The sequence below is a fragment of the Bombus fervidus genome, chromosome 2, assembly GCF_041682495.2.
Source record: "Bombus fervidus isolate BK054 chromosome 2, iyBomFerv1, whole genome shotgun sequence".
NCBI lineage: Eukaryota > Metazoa > Arthropoda > Insecta > Hymenoptera > Apidae > Bombus > Bombus fervidus.
Window position 1 is genome coordinate 17,670,560 of NC_091518.1, and position 21,807 is coordinate 17,692,366.

At 30.0% G+C, this 21,807-nt stretch overlaps 6 protein-coding genes across 7 annotated transcripts in view; 3 read left to right on the top strand and 3 right to left on the bottom strand.

Annotated features, from left to right (window-relative positions):
* Window positions 1-20: 20 nt before the first annotated feature.
* Nero (deoxyhypusine hydroxylase nero) lies at window positions 21-1,175 on the bottom strand. The gene is made up of 3 exons (XM_072022235.1): window positions 896-1,175; window positions 498-818; window positions 21-423 (listed from the first exon to the last, which is right to left on the bottom strand). The coding sequence occupies exons 1-3, from the start codon at window positions 1,173-1,175 to the stop codon at window positions 113-115; spliced, it is 912 nt and encodes a 303-aa protein (XP_071878336.1). The 3' UTR covers window positions 21-112.
* A 224-nt stretch (window positions 1,176-1,399) lies between these two features.
* Mrps23 (mitochondrial ribosomal protein S23) lies at window positions 1,400-2,556 on the top strand. The gene is made up of 4 exons (XM_072022240.1): window positions 1,400-1,520; window positions 1,865-2,026; window positions 2,142-2,241; window positions 2,335-2,556. Exons 1-4 carry the CDS (start codon window positions 1,477-1,479, stop codon window positions 2,482-2,484), a joined length of 456 nt encoding a protein of 151 aa, XP_071878341.1. The 5' UTR covers window positions 1,400-1,476; the 3' UTR covers window positions 2,485-2,556.
* A 421-nt stretch (window positions 2,557-2,977) lies between these two features.
* On the top strand, window positions 2,978-5,218 carry LOC139998034 (oxidized purine nucleoside triphosphate hydrolase). Its single transcript, XM_072022239.1, has 3 exons — window positions 2,978-3,409; window positions 4,155-4,300; window positions 4,669-5,218. Exons 1-3 carry the CDS (start codon window positions 3,258-3,260, stop codon window positions 4,860-4,862), a joined length of 492 nt encoding a protein of 163 aa, XP_071878340.1. The 5' UTR covers window positions 2,978-3,257; the 3' UTR covers window positions 4,863-5,218.
* Lrrk (Leucine-rich repeat kinase) lies at window positions 3,433-14,073 on the bottom strand. Its single transcript, XM_072022225.1, has 3 exons — window positions 13,486-14,073; window positions 13,083-13,295; window positions 3,433-13,001 (listed from the first exon to the last, which is right to left on the bottom strand). The coding sequence occupies exon 3, from the start codon at window positions 12,991-12,993 to the stop codon at window positions 5,608-5,610; it is 7,386 nt and encodes a 2,461-aa protein (XP_071878326.1). The 5' UTR covers window positions 12,994-13,001; window positions 13,083-13,295; window positions 13,486-14,073; the 3' UTR covers window positions 3,433-5,607.
* A 2,052-nt stretch (window positions 14,074-16,125) lies between these two features.
* On the bottom strand, window positions 16,126-19,121 carry Nup75 (nuclear pore complex protein Nup75). The gene is made up of 8 exons (XM_072022226.1): window positions 18,934-19,121; window positions 18,221-18,656; window positions 17,753-18,132; window positions 17,358-17,677; window positions 17,074-17,291; window positions 16,765-16,983; window positions 16,566-16,665; window positions 16,126-16,495 (listed from the first exon to the last, which is right to left on the bottom strand). Exons 1-8 carry the CDS (start codon window positions 18,961-18,963, stop codon window positions 16,285-16,287), a joined length of 1,914 nt encoding a protein of 637 aa, XP_071878327.1. The 5' UTR covers window positions 18,964-19,121; the 3' UTR covers window positions 16,126-16,284.
* A 1,012-nt stretch (window positions 19,122-20,133) lies between these two features.
* The window catches only part of LOC139998196 (uncharacterized), a 110,877-nt gene continuing 109,203 nt past the window's right edge, over window positions 20,134-21,807 (top strand). Inside the window, exon 1 of one of the 2 annotated variants that reach the window (XM_072022553.1) lies at window positions 20,134-20,529. The gene's annotated coding sequence lies outside the window, so the exon portion shown is untranslated. The remainder of the gene's footprint in view (window positions 20,530-21,807) is intronic. The other variant, XM_072022555.1, reaches the window with a different exon arrangement.

Below are 21,807 nucleotides of genomic sequence, written 5' to 3' on the forward strand. Positions count from 1 at the left end.
GCTTATAATAAATTACAACATTTAGCAATTTCTACATTGAATAATTTTATTTTAGACACAATTTATTACATTAACATTGTATTTATAAGTATAGATGTGTAAAAATGCAATTTTAGGTAGTAACTTTCCCTAACGTATCCGCATATTGAAATTCTGTACTATTCTCATACTCGCACATGTCCAATGCAATTACACAACTTTCTCGTACAACTCTTTTACTGTCGTTTAAATATTCATTTAAAATATCAAAACAATATGGAGTAGCAATAGAACCCAATGCTTCTGCACATTCGTGACGCACCATTTCATTTTCGCTTGTGTTCCTTAAAGAAGCTTCTAAATGTGGGATAGCAATCTCTTTCTGAAGTTGTCCAAGAACAAAAGCTATCTCATGTTTGAACAAAGCACTGGCTGCTTTTAAACCTAAAATTATAAAAACAATAAATTATAAAAATATAGCTGAAAAAGGAAAAAAGAATCATTATTATTTTATTTACCTTCGCTAAGAGCAAGAATACTGTCTGGAGTACATATATTTCTCAAAGAGAACATGGCTCTGTATCTTTCAAACAAAGAAACATTTTCATTTAAAAGAATCTCTTTTAACTCCTTCACATCAGTAATATCTGCTGGTGGTGCTGGGTCCACGGACATATAAGGACTTTTTTGCAAATTTGTTGAATGACTATTTAATTTTAACCATTGCAATCTGCATAATGCTAATTCACATGTTTCTGCAACCTCTGGTACACAATCTTTGCTGTATTCTTCTAATATTGGTATTACAGTAGGATCTCCAATTGCACCTAAAGCTTCGCCTATTATAAAGAAATATGTTACTTATTATATATAATATACAGAATTTGACATAGAATAAAAAGTAAATATATAGTACCTGCTTCATGACGGACCATTGGTTCTTGTGTAACGTCTTCCAATATTTCTATAAGAATTGGTATAGCACGGGAATCTTGCATTTGACCAAGACAATATGCAAGTTCGTGCTTTAACAAAACTGATTTATCATTAAAGCAATTATTAATTTCTTGAATGGCTTTAGCTCCACCGATATTTTTTAATGTAAATAAAGCACGAAATCTTTCTTTTAATGGTCGATTTTGGTTATTTAAGATATGACCAATTGCAGATATTTGATTCTCATTTACTTGCAACATATTTTCAGGTTCTTACTGAAATTAATTGAAGATATAAAATTTGCTAATGTTTTATAAAATTTATTCCGTTATAATTACAATTGATGCCACTTTTTATAAATTCTAAACAAAAAAGTATTATATGTACTAAACTGCTGTTATATAGAAACATTTGAGGTTAAGTATCAAATTGAATAATGTGACATGGTCAAAATTTCGCGGAAAAAATAAGAGGATATATGTATACACAGTGTACATCAATTAAATACTACAATATACACATAAAATTATAATTCACGAATTATAACGCTATATTTAAAACATGGCACAGACTAGAACAGAAAAAATTGGAACAATATTTACAAGGTAAAATTATTTTGCAGATGTTTATGGAATTTTAAGGAATATATTCTATATAAAAATTAAGAATTGTACCATTACATAAATTGTTTATTATCATATAGATTATTTTTGACGTCGTATATTATACACGCTACTATTTATATACAAAATTAATGGCAACAATAAATATTTCCATTCTATTAAAAATGATAAATACGATAAAAGGTTAAAATTCAGTTATCTTGAAGTTCTCAGGATAAACAATTATCCTAAGGAAAACAATTTTATTTTAATCAATTACCATAGCTATATGAGAAAATAATTTTTTAGAATATCAAGGTAATTTTATTTTTCTAAATTATTTTCAGAATAACATCATTGTTACGTTCAGATGTATTACATCCTGATAATTTACCAATATGGTATGAGGTATACAAAGCCCATCCTCCAAAATATGAACCAGCTTTTAGTAGAAAACCATCAACAATGAATATACAAAAAATATTTTATGAGGAAGATGTTATAAGAGCGTAAGTAAAATTTCAAATAATATGTAAATAGTTGTAAAATATATATTTATATTTGTAACATACATTTACATACATACATAACATATATTTACATTTCAAATGTGTAATTTTGTAGAAAATTTCACAAAGATGTATCACTACCTATTATAGATATGAAAAGAGATAAGATTACCCAAACACAAATCTTTTTTACTATTTATGATTGCTTATTACAGGTAACATAAAATAGAAATTCTATTAAACATAATGCTATATGACATATATAATCATATGACAATCAGATTACAAATTTATTCTAATCGTTATAGGGTGGTGTTAAAAAAGAAGAGGTGTATAAGAAAGCATTGAAGAGTTATAAAATAATTTTTAAGACTCAAAAATCATTAGCAAGTATCACCACATCATCACAAGTACCACCACACAGAAATATTGAACATAATAAAGAACAAGAAACATAAGAATTTGTATATATTGTATTTATAATGATATACTGAATAGAGAAAAATATAATATTAAATTAGATGCAAAATGTGGATTTAATCATCACTGTGCATACTATCTCGTTTTTGTTAATATTATACATGTTGTTAATAAATATAAGGATTTTCCTTATCACTTTAAACATGTATATAATTTTGTAATATATCATTGCCACAATAATTTACACGCTACTATGCTACCTAAAACATATCAAATTGTATAAACATTTATAAACCTAGCTCTTAAGTCGCTAATAACCCATACAAATGATTGATGTGAGGTTAAATTAAAATAAAAAAATGAATAATTTAATAAAAGTGCTAATCTGCTTTTTTATTATAAATATTAAAATATAATTAGTAATACAAGATAAATTAAGTAGTAAAAATATATATTTCATTATAGAAGGTATACCATCATCAAATTTTCTACAACACTTCGGAGGATATAATATGTGCAAACGTACGTTCAGAAACTACCCTTATTGTTAGTGTACTTTAAGCATTCTAATAGCAGCATAACCTTTCAAGCAGTTCAACTACGTTCAAATTAAAGCGTGAAATTTTATATTATACAATAACTCTCTTATTGCAAATTCAACCTTTATCTAAGAAAGAACCAAAATTTTCAACTTTGAATTGTACAAAGTTAGTACTATATGAATGTATTACTGTTGTGATTTTCCAAAAGAATTTTATCATATGCAAAATAGAATAAAACTTCAAGTTTCTAGATAAGTTTATAGATCAAAATGTCTACAAAAAAAGTTTTTTCGTTAGTCTTTATTAGAAAAACAATAGAAATTTTATTGGGCTTCAAAAAAAGAGGATTCGGAAAAGATAAATGGAACGGTTTTGGCGGTAAAGTCGAACCAGGAGAATCAATTTTTCAAGGAGCTATGCGGTAAATAATTTTAAATAACAAACTGAAATTACCTCATGTAAATCGATAAGAAAAACGTTGTGAATTTCAATTATCACTGTAATACTATACTATATATAAAGTAAATAATACAAACTTTTTAAAAGAGAAATTATTGTTAGTAATAAGTTGAGAATATTATATTCAACAATATCTTATATTTCATAATAACTGATACATTAAATAACAACGAATTTTAACAAAGATTTTTATCACTTTGTTTAATTATATACAGGATGAGTCATGAAAATGATAATAATATAAATTTGACAAAGTTAAAGAAAAAATATTTATGAATATCAGAGATCTTTTTATTTAGAATATAGAAACAAAATTGTTATACACAGGATTTTTTATTTATAGTTTCTAATAACACCATATATCTAAAAAGCGTTATATGGCATTAAATTGTTCATTTAATCCTATTTAAATCTATTTCTGCACATAATACATCTACAAGATAATTCTAAACTATTTTTCATGAATCATCATGTATACACAGGTACAATTTTAAATAATTAAATAAATACAAAATATTACACTTAAATTAAAATTGTAATAGTAATTAGTAAAAATAATAGAAAAGATATTTGAGATAAGCTAAAAGTAAAATGTATGCAATATAATATGATTATTGCATGTAGTGTTTTATAATATTGCTATCACACATAAACAAGATAAAAATTAAGGTGTATACTTCTTAAATTATCAGTGTATAATTTTATAGTGAATTAAAAGAAGAATGTGGTTTATCTGCACAAAAATTAAAAAAAGTTGGAATTTTAGAATTTGAATTTGAGGGAGATGAAGTTCTATTAGAAGTTCATGTTTTTGAAACATATGAGTATTGTGGAGAGATAATAGAATCTGAAGGTATTTAAATTTCAAACATTAATATTATAACTAAAATTAATATTACATTATTATGAAGTATTTATTCTTATTATTAATTATGTATATTTTTATGTGCAATATTAATTATTATTCCATGTCTCTATATTTGTTTATTTTAATCATACTGCAATAATATTTATCTAATCATAATCATGAAATTACTTGTTATTGTTTAAACTATGTAAACTATAGAAACAATTAAAAGGACAAAGAAACTAGAATATGTTTGAGCAAAATAAGAAGGTTTAAAAATATATCTATTACACTTTTTTTTTGTAATATCTAATGTATACCTACTTAAAAATATAATAAATACACTGTAATTATATTTATATTCTTTTGTTCAGAAATGCGACCAAAATGGTATAATTTGAAAGATATTCCTTTCAAACAAATGTGGCCGGATGATGAATATTGGTTCCCTTACATGTTACGAGGGGAATTATTCAGGGGATATTTTTTGTACCGAGGTCAAGACCTAATTCTTAAGTATAACATTGAAACTATGGAAGAACTACCAGCATTAGATCGTATCTCTTAACATTCACCTTTCATTCTTAACACACACCCTGCTATACATTATTAATAATTTTAATTGTTATTAAAAAAATTCACTTTCACATTTTTATAATTATAATAAAATTTGGCTTTATACTAATTTGATAATCTTTTTAGTAGTAAAACCATCTTGTAATCATTATTTTTTATCACTCATTAATCTTAGACTATATCAAGAAAGATTTTTAAGCAGACATTATACAAATATATTACATTGGTATTACATTAATTGTACCTGTTTGCCGATTTTCCATCAACTAAAAGCACATATGCTAAACTGTATCTGATATACAAATATTTTGTGATATTTCAGAGATCATTAAATAATTTTTCAAATATGTTGCGAGGCTAATAATCCCTTCTTCTACCTTTTCCTTTTTATTAAATGAATGTATCATTACTTTAAAAATCTAAGTACTTATATAATAAGTTATAAAACTATACTGTGATACATCACATAAAGATAAAAATATCCTGCTTAAATTATGATTATTTTGTAAATGAAGATTTGCAGAGAATATATCAATCAAGCACCATATAGCTTGGACATATTAAAAGATAAATATTTTTATCTTCAGCTCAAAAAATACAAGATGAGGCAAGATAGAAAGCTTAAAGTCTACAGACTAAAATATATCATGGACGTATAGAATTCTCAACCAGTTATATCACTTTTATCTTTGCACCATAAAGCACTCTTGGCTTTACCTTGTCATAAAAAATTATAATTAAGCAGCTGACCAATGTTCAGATCTCCATAAGAGAGTATACATACTATGCTTAAGATCTTCTGCATCTAAACTGTCAATCAGAAAATCTGTATATCGTGAAATTAAACTTCTGTAACCTTGGCCAACAGTTGCTAGTACTAATTTCTTTTCATCTGTTGATTTAAATGATATTATTTGACATACTTTACCTTCGAAAGGTCTGAAAACGGTAATCGGTCTAAGAGAGTTACATTCAGCTACTACAATACATCCCCAAGTAGTACCAATATATAACTGATTCCTACAAGCTTCCAAAGCTGTTACTTGGCACTTTTCTGTTGATAAATTTTCTTCTATAGAAATGGACTTTAAACTTTCTGAACAAGGTACTAATTTAGACATATCTAATTTATTTATTATTTGCCTAGTATCCACATCCCATTGATACACAATACATCCAGGATATGTGTATGATAACACAGAATTTTCAGCACTCAATAAATGTGTAGCAAATAAATTTTTAATAGCTGTTTCCCCAGTTACATGAGAAAGTTGTACTGTATCTATTAAGCTGTTGTCTTTTAAAACATAAATTGATACTTTACCAAAACTTTGTCCCACCCATAACTCCAATATTCGTTTCTTTTTATAGACAGCTGCCAAGGAATATGTCTTTATATTATCTTGAATATCAGTTGTAATTTCCATCTTTTTCATTTGTGTGAAAGAATTTGACAATAGAAATGTCTTACCACTATGCAGTGCTACTGCAAATTGTTTTATTTGTTCTAAATAAATTAGACCTACTATTTTAGATTCCATACTATGATCAGGTTCAAGATTATAACTGGCAACACAACCAAAATTACTGCCTAAATAAACATGTACTTGCCCTATATCATCACCAATCCATATGTATCCATCTACTCCACACATTGCATATGGTATTATAGGAGTTTCAATCCTAACATGTTGTAACCAACCTTTCTGTGTTCCTAATAACATATCAACTTCACCATTATTATGTCCAAACCAAATTTCATCTCCACTTAAATTTTCTTCTATAGTTCTGTTTGTCATAGTAATAGCAGTTACTTGAGTTCTTTCTGTTAATAATATGACATCTATAAGATGCGTAAATTCAGGTGCTGATGCAATGGAAACTATTTGACTTGCAGTAGGTCTATCTTTTGGATTTTGAGCCCAACATATAACCATTAAATCAAGAGCATAACAAGGATGAAATGTTTCCCTGTATGTTAATGGTGGTCTTCCACCTTCCAAAATACATTCTTTAACTGCTTCATGACCCTCAAATGGTTGTCTTAAAGTGATCAATTCATATATAAACATTCCAAATGAAAAAGAATCAACTTTTTCAGTATATTCTTCTTCGCCGTTATATTTAATAATTTCAGGTGCCATAAATCCTTCTGTTCCTCCAAATCCTTTAGCACCAGTTGGTAATGTAAGTCTGGATATGCCATAATCAGCTACTTTAACATGAACAGGATGTTCAGGGTAATCTTGAAATGGTAAAGGCATCTGCCAAACTAAAACATTTTCTGATTTTAAGTCTCTATAAATCACATGTTGTTGATGAAGATATTCTACTGCTTTTGCTACTTGGAGAATTATAGCTTGTAATGTGTATGGATCTAATTTAGCACCAGAACGTCTGTAATTTTTCAATACATTATCTAATGCACCTTCTGGTGCCAAATCTAGTACTAGTGCTAGTGGACTGACCACTATTCCAATTAGAGGTACAATATTTGTATGTCTGAGTGTCAACAAAATATTTAATTCTTGTCTTGCAGTACAGTAGGCTTTACAAGCATACTGTAAAGGATCTCTATCCCATTTACTTTGTGCAGCTTTATAAGCAAGAATAGCAGATTGTTTTGAATTTGGACCTGGTGGAACTGGTTGCAACATTTTGATGGCAACATCAACTTTGTGATAAGTTCCTGGTAAGCGACAGACACCTTTAAATACAAATCCAAATGCTCCACGACCTAATAATTTCCCCAATTTAACATCCTCTGATTTTATTAAGTGTTTTGATCCTAAATCCATAAAAATAATATCTGGAGCTACATGTGACAATGGTATATCAGAGTGTTTAGGACAACTAATTGGTTTATTACTATAGGCAGACAAAATGCATTCTTCAACCATCCAGGAATATGCTAAAATACCTTCAAACTGAGTGCTTTGTTTAATAATATCTGGATGACCCTCTAAAGATGGCATTCTGCTTGATGTTAAGCTATCATATCCTACACCGCTATCGCCATCAGATTTATAACTATCCTGGCTTTGTCTTTCTTTATTTATATAATATTTTTGAATATCTTCCGTCAAACGATCAGTATCACTAATTTCATTTTCGTTTTCTCCATTATTTAATAAACAGCGTGGACACGGTATTAATCGTGTGACTAATAGTTTACCCTCGGATGTATGCACAAAACGTGTTCCTAATGTAGGATACCAATCTTCTAATAAAATATCAATATGATCGACTATTAGCGCCAATAATTGTGGCATACTTTCTGGTCGAGGTTCTACTACAATTGCTTGATAGCCCATTGGTTCTTCTTCAGCCGAGTCTGACATAATGGGTTGTTTTATCACTAAAGTATCAACTGGAAACCAAATTTCTAAAATTGCCGAATTCTTCAAATCTACTGTACACCATATTCCATCTTGTTTCAGTTTAAATTTAAACTGTCTATAGTCATACGGTGAATTCTTTAAGTTATAATTGACTTCTTTGAGGCGTAGTAAAGTAATATTAGAATATTTTAACTCTATCCCTGTTTGCCAGAGTACCCACTCAGCTTGTGTATCTAACAAGCTTATAAAAATATTATCATCAACGAAATCTTTGAAAGGCGCTAGAAATGACATCACGATCTCAACAATAGCGTCGTCGGCTAAAATTCTAGTTATGAGCCTCGACCAAAAACCACTTGGAAAATAAGACATTAAAAGCAGCCGCGTGACAGAGCAATCTGGTTGTGACCTAGACGTTAGTACACATTCCGTACTTGATTTACTTTCTCCAGTAGAATTTTGAAATGTTATCATCGGAGATGTAATCTTTTTAGAACGTATATGCCAGCTTCGTGTTTTTACAGGAATTTTGATTATTTGATTATTTCTTAAAATATCTTCTTCAGTTGGCAATAAAGAAGGAATCAATAGAGTACGATAATCCCAAGTTAACGCAACTTCAAACTTATTTAACAAGCTAACGATATATCCTTGGGTATCTATAGACGATATCGTAGAGGATTTAAAAACATGTTGAATATCGTCTAATTTCATTATACCACATCTGGCAAAAGGATTAATTTCACGTATTGTTACTACATGTGCTAACATATCGCAAAGCCATTGTGGATCAAGAAAGTATAAATCCTTTAACGTAGCGTCGTCATAATGTAAAATAATACCATTTTCATGGAGAAAAAGTGTTGCTTGATGTAGTTCAGCAGGATCTCTAAATGATCTATGCAATTTTTGAAGCTCGTTATTAACTGCTGTGTAATACTGATCAGCTTTTAAAACCGGATCTGCACCAGACAATTTCCTATCATGTGCAAGCTGTATTACCACATCTTCCAAGGCAAGATAACTGGCAGGAACTTTTTGTTCAAGCAATAATTCTTTGCTTCCGGGTGATCTTAAACTAAATACAACATCGTATATCAAATTACATAGCATTTTTATATTGTGTTTCGTTTTACAGCTCACTTCAATGGTCTCCATGACTTTTGGTAAGCCACATTTTTCAGCGTCAACCACGTTTATAAACTTATCACGAATATATTGTTGTAACGCCTCGCTATGCTCATACGATATATCATAATGAGTGCCAACAATGATTACTGGAGAATTCGGAGCTCTGCTTTGAATATTTACTAACCATTGAAATATTTCAGATACACCTTTAAAACCATCGATGATTCTCCATACAACCAAATATAGACTTCGTTTAGATAAAAAGTATTGATGTGTTGCATAGTATTCTCTCTGACCACCAAAATCCCACGTTCTAAAATAAACTGGGCCATGGGATGATTGACCTCTCACTTTTTTTTCATAAATCCAGTCTCCTATATCAACACCAACGGTAGATATCGTTGTTCCTCTGGCAGTCTTCGCGTTAATATTTTTATTACCCATTCGTTTTGCCCAGTGTTCTGCAGCCTTTTTTTTATTTGGAACTTCACCCTCTTGTCTCAACTGTTCCAATAAGCTAGTCTTACCGATACCTTGAATTCCTACGATCATTAACTTCATGCGTGCATACGGTTTAGCGTCCTCTAAAATTGATTTTAAATATCCAATCACGTCCATTGTTTTATATTTCTTCGACTCGATCATTGTTTTCAAAGGTTCTTGCAATCTACAACCTTGAGTATTTAAATTCCACAAACGGGAAAGCAGACCCATCTGTGGTGGCAATTCGATGATTTCCGGATTACCGCTTATATTTAAAACAGATAGATTATTAAGCTCGTAAATGTTCTGGGGAATTTCTTTCAATTTGTTATTGCTAACGTCGAGCATACTAACATTAGGAAACAGAAGATACAATTTTGAGCCAGAATAAGTGATTCTTGTGTCCCTGTCCATATTCTCCTCTTCTAAATTTGGCATTTCCCCGTCATCGATCGATGTTAATTGAATTCTACTCAACAGATTGTTAGCAAGAATCAATGTTCTTAAATTCTCTAAGCGTAAGTGACGTCTATGCGTGCAAACCGACATGAGAACTACATCGCGTAATGATGTAGCCGTTTGTCTGTTACTGCCTGGAACGATTGGTGACTGTACATTTGTTGCGGGACAATAACACGCAGTGTTTGCTTGTTCCATCAAGTCAGCACCCTCCACTTGTGGTAAACTGGGCCATCGAGAAATTTGATTATTGGATAAGTCTAACTGTTTTAAACTCGCCGGATATGATGTTATATGGCTCATGGATCGAAGAGAATTATAAGCCATATTTAATCTCACTAGATTAACAGCTAAGCATGGCAAAGCTACTGGAATACTATTAAATAAATTATGCGCCAAGTTCAGGGATGTAAGCACCGACCTTGCTCCACTTTCGTTATCGTCTGAAACCTTTTCCGATACTTGAACGGATTTAGTCCAAACATGAGGGCGATCCATCTCGATAATTTGTGCATTTGCTATTTTAGTGAATGACTCAAACTCCAAGGAATCTTCACGTGATATAGCCAATTGCGATGCTAAACTTCGACTGCTAGGGCTATTGTTTAAACAATCCTCCCTTTGTGTTTTTCGTGAAATATTTTGCGAAACTTGACTAGGTAAAATCTTCAACAGATTAAACGACGCGTTCAATTCCTTTAATTTCGGTGCTCGCCATAAATTATCTGGAAGACACTGCAATTTATTGTTTGAAACATCCATAATCTCCAATGCAGGTAAATTCATTATGAATTCCGGCAATTGTTCCAATCGATTGTCCTGAAGATACATCTCTTCCAAAACTGGACACAATTTGTCTTTAGGACTTTTTGGTTCAGCTGTAAGAGTGTCTATTTTATTTTGAGCCATATTGAGGTATCGCAGGCTTTGTAAATAAAATATGATAGGTGGTACAGAAGTGATAGAATTAAGAGAGATATCTATCCTTGTGATAGCATATAACACCAAATCGTTATTTTTAGCACTCAGCTTTTTGTTTACGTGTAATACGGCATCTGTTAACCACTGAGCACGTATTTGTGAAAGATGACATTGTTGATCATGCCAATTAATCATCGTTGGTGTATTTGGAAATAGCGTCGAATACGTTACGTTTCCAAAAGAGGATAGTGCAGAAAAGTGAGAAGTTTGGGTACATTCGGTCATAGCCTTTTTGTTAATTTTGTATTCTGAATCAGGGTAAGCTTTTATAGATAAAAGTTTTGCCGTGAGAGGTTCGTCTCTGTTTTGTGCGGCGATTTTGATTGCTTTGCATGTATTATCTACAGCACTGTGCTTCAGTAAAAGATCTGCAATCTTTATGTCACGCTGTTGACAAGCTATAATTAACGCGCTAGAGTAATTACTTTCTGGATCACTCTGATCGTAAGGAACTTTTACAGGCAAATTAGGATCGGCACCTGCCAATAATAAAGCGGTAACTACTTCTGTGTGCTTGCCTTTTACAGCCGCATGTAAAGCAGTTTCGGTAACATTGTTGCAATACAAATCTAAGTTTAATGGACATATCATATTGTCATCCTTTTTATCGAACGCTTTGCTTCTAAAATTTAAACTAGACATCAATCTTTGTATACCGCTCGAAATCTTTCTTTTAGACATCGGGAGTGGCTGCGCCACCCCCATATCTTCTTCTTTGATTTTTCTTGCTTTTACTTTATAATTTAGTAGTAATTCTACGATTTTTATGTTTCCAAGCATACTAGATATATAAAGAACATTTTGTCCCGTAACATCCTGAGTATTGATATCAAATGGCATTTCGTATTCATACTCTCCGGATGAGTCTTTATAGCGTTGATACGTAGTTTGTGGATATTCAAATTTCAATAGTAAATCAATAATTAAATGATGACCATTTATAGTTGCCACATGAATTGGTAACCATTTTTCCACAGTTAAAGATTGTACTTGTTTAGGAAAGTGTCGGAGAAGCAATTCCACTATTTCTACTTTACCATTGTAACAAGCTATATATAATGGACAATATTTGGTAACAGGATGCATTCTGCAATCTGCACCATGATCCAGAAGCAAACGAACTATATCTTTGTGACCCATCTCGCAAGCTATAAAAAGTAGAGTATTTGCACCATTTGGTGCCATGTTGATAATGCATTCCAAATCCGAAGTATGTCCTTGAATAAGATTTTTAGCTGCTACAACATCTCCTTGAATACAGATTGCACGCAAAGAAGCATGTACTGCAAGTTTTTCCAATTCATACTTTTCAGCTGCTGATTTGAGCAAATTTATGCTGACATCTTGCTTAGCTTTCTCAGCCACATCTAATGGTCTTTCACCATTATTGTCTTGGATCATTAGATCTGCATCGAATTTTAAAAGTTTTTCAATGTTGGAACTATGTCCATGTTCTGCACAAATATGTAACGGTGTCCGGTAATGACCCCGTGGTCCACATGGAATATTTGGACTTGCCCCTGCAGACAGTAGTACATCCAAACATCTTGAATTTTCAGTAATAGCTGCAGCATGTAATGGTGTTCTACCCCATGAATCCTGACTATTTATATATTGTGCATGCTCTCCTCTTAGAAGATCTTCTAATAATTCTGCATTATCCCACAAAGCAGCTTGGTGTAGCAGACGACCAGGAAAATCTTCATCAATAGGAGTATAATCTTCCATGATGTAAACTATAAATATTTACATTATATTCTTATATTCATATTTTTATAATATATATTCTACTCGCAAAAATATTATTTTATACTTACTATCTGTATCTTGAATATAGATATCTTGATTACATGATTATAAATTCATCTGATCATCAGTTATGCAGTAATATTGTTTGTATACTCTTCTCTTGTGATATTTTGCATATGACTTTTTATTCTCAATTTGATCAAAATTGAATGTTTTATATTCAATATAATTTAGTATGCAAAAAATTGCACCATTCTTTATAAATTTTAGATCCACTGTGTCTAAAGTGGAAGTTAAATATTTAAAATTGTTTACATACATTTGTAAAATTTCGATTATTTATTTACGTGTTTTTACATAAAAATTTTTATATATTTTAAATAGAATCTTTGAATCTTGTTACTTTCTTCTCATAATTAAATAACAACCTTGTTTATAATTTAAAATTTAGTGCATAAATACAAAACTCACATATATGTCAAAATACATCAATTGGAGTACGGTTTAAAAATATTCACAAAAATCATGTTCGATTAATATTTTCAAATTTTTCACTGTTCACTGTACATGCGTAATTTTTTCTCATAATTTTTAATTGTTTCCTTTTGGACTGACAATTAAAATAGTAGCTTGTTTTCTATGATAGGTTTGGAATAAAAAACTAGTATGATATTAAACATAACACTTAGCGACCGCCATTTTGTCAGTTCTCTTTATCGACTGTACGCACCTAACACACCTTTAGCTACAATTTTATGCATGAATAACATCGGATCGATTTAAATAAATATCATTACCACAGACGAAATACAGAGTATATATATTGCCTTATGGGGCTTTGTGCCACACAAACTGAAATATCGATCGTGTAAAAAAAAATTAGAGGTTTTGTTATGCCTCCTACGCTTTAAAGTAGTGGATTTAGAAAACATAATCAGTCCAATCACCGACTGATAAAGTCAGTGAATGTAGCAAAAAAACGTCTTCTGTTGCACCTACGAGTAAAAATTTTGTATCGTGTAGTTAGAACCATAGTAAACTGTTGACATATTGCACCCCACACGTAATGAATCATTCATGAATGAAAAATTACATTTTCATATTTCCTATTGTATACAGCGTAAAGAGAACATTATTAATAGATTTATAAGATAGTATAAATTCAAACGCGACCTTATTTGAACTCGTTTTAATCATACATATTATCATAATATGCACTATTACATTATATATATGTACATATATAAGTACATTCATAGACATATGTGTGTGTATATCGTGGTATTTTAGCAATTCACCGGTGATAGTTTAATTGTTGATATAGTATGGTACATACGAAATTTAAACCCTAAATCGATTTTTTTTTACTTTCTCCATAAATTAGATACACATCTAACAATAAGTACATGTTTTCTATAAGAGGAAATTTCACACTGAAGACACTACGATCATTGAACGAGCAAGTTATATTAATACTGTAAATTGTAGAATATTCCCAATATTATTTCGTGATACTTATCTATTTATAGCTCTTAGATTTATATTCTATTTCACATATACTCACAATAAAAATTCAGTCTTCTACAGAACGGTAAAAAGGATTAGGATTTTTATCTAAAAAGTCAAAATTTATGTAGTCTTTCCTCGCAATTATAAAAAAGCTGTTACCATAATCATTGCGTAAAGTGTTCGCGTAAAGCGAAACAGTTTTCAAATATAAAAGCACATTCGAACATTTGGAACGCTATTCAAATAAGATAAATAGCGTTTAGACACATTTTCACGTGAAGTACCTTACCTATTCCTTTTTTATCTATTTCTAATAGTTTTACGAAGATTCTATGAAAAACAATAATTCAAATTTTCACTGACGACCTTTAATTAAGATTGGACCTTTTTAAATTTGTTGCGATGATTCTTTTTCGTAAAATAAAATAATATAAATAATATAAATAATATAAATGTGTTATCATTCATGACTTTAATCATATAAATAATAAGAGGTATATATTTAATGGAAATAATATTGAAGTAGCGATAGTTACGTACAATTATGAAAGTAAGGAAGACAGTAATTTATGTATACGAAAGAAAAGCGGTCATGTTTCTCTTTTACGTAAAATTTATTCAAATTTCGGATGCACAAGGTAAATATTTGTAAAACCAAATTTAAGAAATAAGTTATCTAAAAAACTATAAAATGCATGATTTTTGGATTTTTTTTACATTTCTACTTACAATTATGTGAATCGATTAATTAATTTTTATGTACACATACTGTATATATATATATATATATGTCTTGTTTGTCATATTTTATGGTCAGATTTAATTTTAATTCTATCTGTTACTAATGTTGGAATCTATGTTAAAAATCGGTAACACGAAAATGATAATATAAGCTATATTGGCCTCGAAACACCTATATTATTACACCTATATTGAGTGATACACCTCTGTATACCGCGTTTGTGGTATTATGTCTGATATTACGTAACGTGATTACTGACTTTTTTTATCAGTTGATTACATTACATATAGTGCATGATAATAGCACTACATAGGTAGCACTATGCAATTACTTTTACTACCATTGAATAGATTATTTAAGTTAGAATATGTAATCTTTTTTTTGTAGATACACAAATTGCAAATTTTTATTAATTGTTTTTGTAATAGTGCATATTATACTTTAAGATAATAAGATTATTTGAAATTATATTCGTCTTAAACAATTAATGTAATTTGGTATGTATTAAAATTTAATTCAATATTGTGTATGTTAATTATAAGTGAGGACAAACCTTGGTCCCAATATCAAATGTGTGAAAACCAATGAATTTTTACATGTGATATTTTTATAGTTACTTATATGTATATGAATAAATATTAATAATAGTATTCTATTACTACATCTACTACTAATATATTCATATTTTATTAGAAATTTACCTTTACTTTTTATTAGAATTTTATATATTCTATTAAAAATCTATTTCTTATTAGATGTTTATCATAACGAAATAGTGTTAATAACAGAAAAAAAAAAATCATATTTGAGATTGAAATGTTAATGAAATCCATTGTCATTGTTATAAATAATTTTAATCGTATGTAAAAATATTTATTTACAAAATTTATCGTTATATTTTTAATATTAAAAAAATGTACTATGATTTAATGGAATACATTGATGATTATGCATGGAAATTCTTTTTTAATTAAAAAAATTAAAAAATTCTTTAACATAATAAGTTGATAATAAATCTTCTAATGTTCCACTTGGCAGCCTTCAAGACTCAATGCTCGAGCTAGATTCCTAGCAACGGCTAGTCGGAAGATTTCAATTTTATTTTGAAACTTTAGATCATCTCCATGTGCTTCTACACAACGTAATAATTCAAAACAATCACTGGAAGATAAAATTACATCTTTGGCTTCTAATAATGGAATAGCATCTGATAAAAGAATCGACCAAAAGCTGAAATAAAATTTTTCTATTAAATTACTTTTCAATTCAAAGTTTGGGTGTAGATATATGGATAGCTTACTATTTTGGTGTTAAATTTGAAACTAAAAGGGACACTAATAAACTTGCTGCTTCTTTAAATTCTCCGATTCCATACATTTGATGAAATTCGCAATACTTTCCTATTGTAAAAAATAATGAAAGTTATAATTGAATAAAAATTCAACTTTTTACTAAAAATTTGCTTGTGTTTATCAACTCAAACTCCAAAATTGATTTACCTAAGAATGTGAGTCTATCACTAGCCATCATACAGAAACCTAAATTTTCTAATAGATCACGACAATCTAATTCTCCGTGTTCTGCATAACGCTTCAAAAACTGATCTGCAATATATGTTATAAAACCACTATCTTGTGCTTTTAATGCCCATGCAAGTGCATTTCCCAATCTTCCTTGCCTCATAGATTTTAGTCCTTGAATTTTACAAATGCTAGTAACTAACAAAGAGAGTTTTTAGATATAGTAATATGTTTTATATTAAAATGAATTATATATATGTACATAATAATTTGAGAAACAATATCAACCTATATGATCCATCTTATTATCTCGTGCTATATCAAGAATTTTATTTACTCTTGCTTCTGAGCCCATTGGAAGTGACTGTAACAATATTTCTAGTCTAGCTAAGCCTTGAATAGGACAATGTATTAAGTAACTTGCACCACATTGCCACAAAGAATGATGTGCCATTAATGTATTCCCATATTCCAATATAAGAGATTCATGAAGTTGACTGCTAACTCTGATAAAAAATAAAATAATTCTTATTTCGTAAACTTTATATAACACAAATTATGTACTAACTTACTTTATTTGATCTCTATCCAATATTTTAAGTTTTCCACAAACATATAATAGATCTACCAAATGAGTAGCAAACCATCCATTATCACCCATATATTGTATTTCTTTAATAACATGGTGTAAGTCGCTTTCCATAACAGCACGTATAGCATTATCAGAAGGTCTATTAGCTTGCCATCTTTTGGAAATACTATTAGCATGATGAGAAAGTTCAGGTTGCTTACAACATGGAGAAGTATAAAATAACTTTGCTGCTAACAGTTCATACCAAGCATCTGTATATTGTGCAAATTGCCACAATACATCTTGTTCTCCTGCAATTAACTGCATTAAATGTTTTTAATAATTTAAGTAACATTATGTCATTGTATTTGTACACGTATATATTTATATAGATACCTTCATAATCATTTCTAAATAAGTATCAACGATAAAAGCTTTACTATTTAAATTTGAACACAACTCTAGTTGCCAACGTTTCCAACATGTAGTAAATCCATCTATAGAATAACCGCCATACACATTATAGATGGGCATTGTTTTAAGAATATTTTCTGCCATTACAAAAGCAGGATGATCTGCTTTGCTATGTAATGCTAATAAAGCTCTTACTAAATCTAACTTTCCATGTAAAGCACAGCCTATTACAGCTTCCCAATAATTTGGATACTCCAAATCAGCACCGATTGTCTTCTGGGCTAATATTTTAACTGCTACAAGTTCTCTAGATGGAAAGTGAAATCTAATCCATTCTAACAATTGTGGTAATACTACATCACCTAAATTAAAAATATTATATATTAGGACTTTTCGATATATATTTGCCATTTTCTGTTTTTAATAGATAATTTAAACAAAATAATTTACCTGGTACTATATCTACACAAAGGATTTCAATCAAGTGCCATACACACTCTATTTGATAAAAAATTGTCAGAAAATTTTCTAGTGATTCTTTTTTATCACTCAAACATTTTCCACATATATCTTGCAAACTTTCTATACATGCTCTTAAAATAGACCTGTATTGTTTGCTATGTTTTAAAAGTTCTGGTCTAACATCTCCAGAAGAAGATTTTATTTTTTGAATGGACAGAAAGACACCATTACTTTCGTTTACTAATTTACGTAATTGTGGAGAAAACAGAATTACTTCTGGCTTTAAAATATGTACCGTTGGCTCATATTTCTCTGAACTTTTTTTAGTTGAATTCTGAAATCTTTTATTCGTGTATATACTGATTCTGCTACTATTTACCCAACTTCCAGTAATACATAAATGTTTAGGAGTATTTGGAATATCCTACAAATAAAAAATATTTTTCTTAATATATTTTTATAAATGTAACATATAATTAAAATATAAAATATGATAATATTAAAATGGAGTAAGCTATATAACCTTATACATTTTAAATAACTCGTATAAGAATAAAAATATTAAAATAAAATTATAAATATTTTATCATGCCAGATGAGTTTTATAAGATCCGGACAATATTAATTGTATTAAACGAAAGAAATATAGGTTAAGTGTTAATTCAAAGCATGCATGTGGTTCACGAAGTTTTATTACTTACGATTGTAGGCGGACTGTAGTTTTCGTCCATACTTAATACGAGAAAGAAACTATTAGTCCAAGTATACTTTACTGTATAATGACATTCACGTCAATTTATTCGTAATTAACTTTATTATTTCTCCACAGAGTTAAATGCACGGTATTGTCAACTATTGGTACCTATATTTGATTGGGAAACAATCGATATATCGTATAATTCTGTACTGTACCTACATATCGATACTCGACAAATACTATCGATAATATGAAAAGAAACGTTCTATCGAAACCTACAAAGTCTATGTACCAGCCATATTAAGATTTTAAGAAGATTCAAAACTTTGACAGGATATATAAATGAAATTTTTATCTCGTAATTATATTCAACATTGTATTTTATACGTAAAAGTCTATGATTTCATACCTTTGATTGATAATTATCAGTAAATATATAGTCTGAAATTGGCGGGAAAAGAAACATCGATCAAAAAGATCAAAGTAAAATGTAATACCAAAGCGTAAGTAGCTATTAAAATATATTTTGATAATAATTATTATTCACATTAATTACTTATTTTTTCATTATTTACAATAATTACATCCTAATTTTTTTTAGTTTCTACATGTCCAATATTCTGCCGTATGTTTTTAAAAATTCAAGGATTTAAATTTCAATTATCAAACAACCGTTACATCAATTACCAAATAACCAATGTATTATAATGCCAGTGATTTATAGAATTTTATAATCACTATCGAAAATCAATATTTTTCAATATCACTTAAGACATATATATATATGTATACTGCATATAATTGGATCTATCATATACATCGAGTTATTATCAATCAACGAAACAATACACTATATAACATTGAAATTATTTCAATACTCATTACACGAATATCAAATATAAATTGAACATTCATATCCAATAATGTTTGTTTATATTTATAAATATCATTTACAAATTAAAGCAATACAACGTTGCTAAAACGAAGGTTAGTTCAGTAACATTTTTCTAAGCTTTTGTAATTTTTAAGCATAACAAAGCAGGAGTCAGTCTCACACACAAAATTCTTAGCAGGTCGGGTTCACCATTGGCGGTCGAACGTAGCCGAGGAGAAACGACCCTTAACACGATCGTGGATATCGGGTTGTGCACGAATAGCTTGAGCTTGCGCGGTGCTTTCGAAAGGCGCGTCCTGGCTTCGTCGTCTGATCGCGGTTGGGCTTTTATTCGTCGTCGAGCTTTCGTGCTGGAGCGTGCGCGTCTCTCTCACCGTAGCGAAATAAAAAGAGAAGAAAGAAGGAGAGAGCGGTCTCGTTCGCGTCCGGCCGGGTCACCACGTACTAATCTCACAAGTAGCAGAGACGCTGTATCCAGGAAGACTAGATATAGGGTCGTTTCGCACGCGAAAATGTAACGATCTCAGTAGTGGGGCCGGTTGTCTGGAAAATTGGTTTAGACAGAAGGGGAGAAAGAGGTGATATCCCTTTCCCCGCGTCGCGGCTCGCGAGTGAAGCATCTTGCAGAGGGGATCCATGGCGTGAAGCATCGGTTGGTTCATCCAACTATTTCTACACGGAAGTCTGAAGCTCGAGAAAATTCAGGTAAGTGGATACGCATATACGTTCTTTCTGTTTTCGTTTGTTCATCGGGTAATCAATCGCTCGGAGAATTTACGATCTACATAGTTGCTTCGCTTTCTTGCCTCGCTACCGGCTTCTTTGACCATTTTCGTTTGTTCGCGTAAACGGGCAAACGCTCGAAATCACTTGCTATATTGTATTCGAACGAAAGTTTGTTGTAATTTGAGGACGAGTCATGTTTTCAAAGGAGATGATGTAATTTGATATCGGCTTTTCGTATTGGCTATTAGGAGCATGAGTAAGAATATCGAGTTATATGAGTTTTTAAAAGTCGTGGTGATAGTCACAGTTGGCGTTTTGCGCAAAATTCCGCCCGACTGCGTGGTTCACTACGTACGACGCAGTACTTCGTTGGCCTCCCCTTTCACCTTTCGCTGACATGTCTTAATTCTAGCGACTATAGCTATATTTTAATACTTTTGCCAAAATAATTTATACATTACAATTTCGTATTAATGCTTGTTATAAATTTATTCGGAATTTTTATATAATATATATATATATATGTATATGAAAAATTAATATTAATAAATAGAGTATATATCTGCTTAAAATGAAACGAGACAAGATCAGAGTCACACAAATTTGTCTAATACTCGAAATAGTATTATGATTTATTAATCGATTATTGGACTTTCTTGTAGTAGCGTCCGTATATACAGTATATAGATTTCGTATATACATGCAGTATGTTGTATCTTGAATTTTCGCAACAGGTTATGTTTATAGAGTTCGAATAACGTAAGGAACAGTACGCAAAAACAATTTACAAACGTAAATAGACAATATCTGTCAATATATCTCACATAATTGAGTCGGTCAAAGGATATTTCAGACTTACGTATTACCTGTATACTTTGAATCCATCAATTTTTATAGAAAGTTCGGGGAATGTCATTTCATTCTTGAGAAATAATTTGATTATTTCTATATCTATTACTAAACCAAAAGACTATTATTTTAGAAACTACTAAGATACATAAAAATATCTAAATATTATTTTGAATTATTTTTCGATTCATTATCTATATAATTAAAAATCATGTATAGTTTTTAATGATATTTAACCTGCAGCATAATTTAATTAAATGAAAATATTATATAAGACCTTGTTATCAGTGTATCCTTACATCCTTTAGAAAGAAAACTATAAAATCGATGATTCTTTAAAAAAAATTTTTAACAAGATATTCCATATCACTAAAGTAACAGGTTGTTTTAATCATATATAAAAACATT